The 6,000-nt window shown below is 56.1% G+C and overlaps 1 protein-coding gene across 1 annotated transcript; it reads right to left on the reverse strand.

Moving 5' to 3' along the window:
• Nucleotides 1–1,060: 1,060 nt before the first annotated feature.
• DCS_03837 (uncharacterized protein) lies at nucleotides 1,061–1,663 on the reverse strand (the record flags this gene model as incomplete). The annotated part of the gene is made up of 2 exons (XM_040801150.1): nucleotides 1,061–1,425; nucleotides 1,480–1,663. 2 exons carry the CDS (start codon nucleotides 1,661–1,663, stop codon nucleotides 1,061–1,063), a joined length of 549 nt encoding a protein of 182 aa, XP_040656183.1.
• Between the last annotated feature and the right edge of the window lie 4,337 nt (nucleotides 1,664–6,000).

Here is a 6,000-nt window from a genome sequence, read left to right on the forward strand (position 1 = left end):
CCCATCCAATGGAAGACAGGAGAAACGATAGGCGCTGCCTGTGAACTTTCAATAGTACCCTACCCTGTGTTCCTTTCGCTCACCCGCTTGTCCTCTCCTGGCGGGAGCTCAACGTGCCCCGCCTGCCGACTACAGGAGGCAGTACGACGAGCATACATCTGCAGATACGTGACTAACAGTATGCATGTACACCAATCCAACCCTGCTCATCTAGCCCAGACACTGCGTCACACTGAACGGGTGTGCCTCCAGAACGTGAATAGCTGCAATGCCTTCCAAGGTCAATCGGTGGATGATGCCGAATACACCGACACCCGACGGAGTGCGCACGTGGCCAGCACCACGGCAAAATTCCTTCTACGACGGGCGCATGCTACGCATCGCGGACGAAGCTCAAGCTCCACAGTCCACCGACGACATCAAGTTGGTTCTAGAACCGTTCGATGACATCCGCTTCCACTAGCTTCGACGCCGTCTGACCAAGGCGTACCGAAATAAGACGATTCGTCGCTTTCACCCAGTTCTCGCCGTTCCCTCCCGCCGGCAGCACGGCTCTCGGCGTGTGCGAGGCTGCCGCGCCATACGTTGCCGCGCTCTACGTTGCCGCGCTCACGGAAAGCCTCTCGGGACGCCCAAGAAGCCGGGTTCCATTCCATCAGCTCAGGCAGCCAGTCCTTCGGCGACCTCGACAGCATCCAGCCTATCATCCGTCCCTCCGCATCTTCGTGCCATTTCGACAAGGGTGGCGGACGGATAGCCCCCTGAGCGGCACGCCTCACAGGCCCGTTGTAGAGCACACGGCAACGAGCACCCGTAGCACGCGTACGTGTCATGATCAACCTGCGATGAAACCAAAAACTCTTGCTCCATTTCGACCCTGTCTAGACTCGTCCCCTTTATTCCAAGACCCCATCCTGCATCCGGTTCAACAATAGCACGCAGAGAATAAAGAGGGGTGATGGCCGTGGAATCGGTGTGTCAGGTTCCCGAAACGAAGCCGAAAGTCAATTGAGGAAGGATTTGCTTGCTGTCAGATGAATATGTCGAAAGCACGCTGGCATCATATCGTCATGAAGGCAGGTGCTTGGTACAGGTAATTCGTTTCGTCAAAATAGCCATCCTCCCCACCGCTGCTCCCGTAGCTTGCTGGCTGGTGCAAGCCCACGCTGCACGGCACGGCGTACTGGGGCTCATGGTGAGGCTCATCGCCAATGTATGTGCCACGGCCACTGCTTCGTCGACTTTCGGCTTCGTAACCTCGCGAGACGACAAGGCTCAGGCTCATACTACCCCACGGTAGCCCGGAGAGCAAGTTCTCGTCAGCGACGACATCGTTTGGAAGGGGAACCCGATAACTGTTCCCGGCATGCTCTTGATTCCGAGATTCACGCTCCAACTTTTCCTTGTTTTCTCTCATCTTCTCCCCTTGAACGCATGTTAGTGTCGCTCCGAGAAAGTGGTTGAGTCACGGTGACCCACGAAACTTGCGCTGTGCGATCCTGTTCTGAATCCTTCTCCTCTCTTCCGGATCCGTTACTTCTGCCCAGTCGGCGTTATTGTGTGAGCCGGACTTGGAGGACTTTCGGGAGGGTAGCGACAGTGTCGTGCTAGACGGCTTCGAAGGGCTGTCCGAGCCGCGTCTTGCAACTTTGGCTGCCGTCATGTTGTGCTAGTAGAGCTCCCAGTCTATGCTGTTGGAATTGCTCGCTCGGAAGTAGGTTGCGTACACTTTGCACGTCCCGGGGGGTTGTAGGCACTCTGAACGTCAATCTTGTTTACCCGCAACTACGCCGAATGTGACAGAAGCTCTGCGGCCAGCTGCCCCGGGACCCTAGGTGTTGTACAAAAACTGGTGCGGCAATCAAATATATCGAGAAGATGACCGGAAACCAGCGGCCAGGAGATTTTATCGATTTTCCACTGCTTGGGTAGTGGTAGCTTATGTTCAAGTTGAAACGAAAGTCACGACAAGGCAAAGGTATCAAGCATGGAGCAGCGAGTGCCGACCCTCTAATAATATGTTCATGACCCGCAAGCCTAAGTCACCATCCTGGAGCCGACGGCTCCATCTCCAGGTGTAGATTCGCAGTGTCAGAGAGTTAGAGAGCTAGCGTGCCGCAACGGTCCTTGCACTTGCGCTTGCTGATGAACGTGCTACTTACTAGGCAGGGGGCCGGCACCCGGCGCATCGGCTGAAGATGCGATGCCCGTGGTGGGCAGAAGCAGCCTGGTAGGGCAGGGAGGCTCTTTCATCACAGGATGGTATGACGCAGGTCACAGACGAAGGTGACTTCCGTGCCACCCCTGGCGCCGCGCGCAGCCACGGTGTGCCGGCAGCATGAGAACCTACCTGTACATGTACGCACAAGCGTGTGTGAGGGTCCGGTGGGTGTTTTGTCGTCGATAATAGGAGGGAACGTCGTGGCCGCGCCCTCCAATCCTGTCGGTTGGGCTTCTTTGGGAGTCATGTCATTGCCGACACGGCATAACTGGGGGGATGTAGTGTAGCATGAACGGGGCGTGTTCGTCGAGAGTGTGAGAGGGGGTGTGCATGCGTGCGCGAGGCTTCCTTGCCATGCCGGGATGGCAAGGTATAGTATACGAGCACGTGTACTATAGGATAGGCGTGCGTACAAGTCAGTCTTTGCTCTGGGGTACGGAGAGGATATTGAAGGAGGATGGCTCGACTCACAAGAAACAGCATCGGTACCGTGAGCATTGCTTAGCCGGCTGCTCAACTGGTGCGCGGGGATGTAATCTTCAGCAAACTTTTGCGGAATATGGAGGAGGAGAAAGGAGTAGTCTGTACGGAGTATTTTCCGTATACTTCGTGCAGTATGCTTAGGTGGGTAGGCAGTACGTACCAGAACGAGATACATGCTCCTGCCTTCTTGCCTGTCGGTCGTGTCAGACTCCACGAATGGAAGGCACCACCAACTTCTTTCCCCCGTCCGTTTCGGTGGCTGTGAGGGGCTGTAGGGAAGGCACCACCACCTACTACCCCCCCGTCCGTGTCAGTACTGGGCTGGGGAGGGGCAGGCAAGCAGTCGGAAGGACGGTTGGCCCAGATAGCGAAATAGGACCAACTGTGCCGACCCTGGGGGGCAACAATCCAGCAAGACGCAAGACGGACACAGAGAGGCAGTGAACGCCCGGCTCCCAGTGACCACCGACGCCGATTGCTCGTAGGCATCGAATGAAGTGGGAGATGCCACTCCGTCGACGATGCCACCTTGTTCCGGGTACTGGCTTGGAATCCATCGGATAGCATGACAGGCAGCTGTCCATCCTGTGCGACGACTTCCGAGACACAGCAGGAGCAACGTAGCGTCGGGATGGACCAGTTCAACCCTGAATCTGGAGACCCCTGGAGTGCTTATCAGGCAGGATTCAGCATTCGGAGAGCGGACCTGGATGCGGGCAATCGGCATGGCAACACCGTGACTAGAGACACGCCGCCACGTCTCGTTAAACTCAGATCTGAGCCCCGAAAGTTGGCATTCGCTTCTGTGACACGGAGAGCAGCGTGGCAAGGAAATAGTTGGAGTATCAGGCAACCTTGGGGAGCCCGAGCAAGGGTCCCTGCTTCGGTGGTTCATCGATGACGCCTCCAATCGCCGTCATTCATCGCCTTGCGGATGACATGCCGACAAGCGGCCACTTCGCACACCACCACCCTGCGCGCTTCAGGCAACAACTGTACGCCTAGATACTTATGAGCTCCCGGATGCAAAAAATCGGCGTCCCCAACCTGTGGCGTATCCCCACATCGAGGCAGGATGAAGGAACGAAAGCGAGATATCCGAGCAGCAAAACCAGCCTAACCAGCTTGCCACCCACCACATCGCACAACATGCCGGCCGTCTGCTGCTGGATGTCAAAATAATTCGCAAAATGTGCCTTTGCCGTGCTCTCGAACCCTGCGTCCACGTCAGCTGGGGGATCTCATCCTTTTCGGGCGCACGATGGAAGCCGGGCCGAAACGTCGACCTCGCCAGTACTGGCCGATTGTTGACCGAGGTGGTGTCCTGGCGATAGGAAACTCGAACATCGCCTCCGAGCTGCCTGGGCCAGTCTCGCGCAACCTCCATCGGTCCGTCCTGTTACCACGGCGAACAAGTGCCATATTCGATCAAGAATCATCGACCAAGGTTGACCGATGACCATTGGCCAGGGTTGGTTGCTGTAAGACAACAGAGAAAAGGGGCATTCTCCCGTTCCAAACTTTGGCAAGCTCTGCCACCAGCGACATCCCAGGCTGCACCATTCACGGGCACTACGACTTCCGGTACAAGTGTGGCTGTTGAAACCCCAGCTCGGGATCCTACTGCGGCCGAACGGGTCCTGTCCGCCAACGCCACTTGCGTCGACATGTTTCTGCGCCCGCATCGTGTAACCGTCGCAAAATTTACGGCTGTGGCATTGGCAGGCGGCCCCCATCTTCTGTTTTAGTCACCGCCGGAGAGGGGTGCGATGTGCAATACCCTGTGGCGACCACCTACCTTGGCGAGAGACCTGCCGCATCCACGTACATCGATGGAGATGGCAAGCCAACTACGCGAGGCGAGTCGCTGGCACAACACCTCCAATCGCAGCAGTGTGTACATGCCAGATCACGAATCGACTTGGCGAAAGCTGATGACACCCTCACCTATACAGTGCATATCTTTGATGAGCGTTGCTTACCAGTGACTGGTGAATCGTTCATTCTTCTCGAGAGTGGTGTGATGGGTTCGCAACGGCCTTATGTACGCCGTTCGCGTCCTCGTCGACTCTGCTCATGCCTGAACCCATCTGTGGCGCTGCCAGCTCAGCTGCTGAATATCTAGCAAACCACCCGGGAGTCGAAGGTGGGAAAATCATGTCACATGGTTGGCAAGGTAACATCGGCAAACCGTGATGCGTCAGGCTAGCCAATGCTAACCCCCGATGTCATCCTGAGCGACTGTAGGTCCCGGGCATCGGGCGGTGTGATGCCCGACCAGCTCCCCGATACACCTACTGCTGATCGACGCTGCCGATGGAATAATGAAAGCACAAGAAATATCGACATCTCGAGGTAGCACAGAGTATTCTCCGTGGCACTACGGCAAATTGATGCATCGCCAACGAATGCCAACAGTAACCTGGAGAGACTCCCAATCACAGTGGTATTTTTCACTGTCGACGGTATGTCACTCATAACAACCGCATGAATGACCATTGACGAACTGCGGTGGCTCCGTTCTGTGGTAAGCTTACGAATACATATTCACGTCCGCATCGCTGGTCGAAGAGTCGTCGCATGGCAGCCAGGGTCATAGTTCCATTGCGCATCGCCGCGGCAGGGTCTCGGCAAGGATCGTGCTGCATACAGATTCGTGCTCGCAGTATTTTCTCATGTACATGTTGTGCATGGCGACCAGGGATGGATCAGCCGACTGTGGCATCCGGCTCGTCGTCACTGACCCGCATGTCGCCGGACCGTACTCCGTACAAGTGCTACAGGTTCTTGTTGTATCTGGTCCAACGCATATTATCCGCTCGGACGATTTCAGTTGCTCGGTTTCCCAACCTCCCCCCGACTTCCCCAATATCACTGCGCCAACCGCCAACAGTGGATGTTACGGACCGCCGTGCAGGGGCGAGCACCGGCCTGCTTGGCCTGCCCTGGTCCTGCCCTGTCCATTGCCACAGGGCGTAGTAGTACTTGGCTGATATAATACACACGAGGACGCTTAAAGACGTGGGCGTACGCGTATCGAACATATGCACAAAACTCCGCAGTATGAGTGCGGATGTAGGCGAGCAAGAATAGCATCGCATCAATTCGCCAATGAGCTCCTTCTGCATCTGGTCCACCTACATCTAATATTATGATGCGGTGAGTTCGAGAATTGGGCTACCTTCGTCCCGAATTCCTAGGCCTCTACTGGGAAATTCTTCTACCAGGTCTTTCTCATTGTTTGTTCCTGACCTGATTGCAGAATCTCGCGGCCAGATCCAGCTCCAACTCCAGCC

The sequence above is a fragment of the Drechmeria coniospora genome, chromosome 02 (assembly GCF_001625195.1).
Source record: "Drechmeria coniospora strain ARSEF 6962 chromosome 02, whole genome shotgun sequence".
Classification (NCBI taxonomy): domain Eukaryota; kingdom Fungi; phylum Ascomycota; class Sordariomycetes; order Hypocreales; family Ophiocordycipitaceae; genus Drechmeria; species Drechmeria coniospora.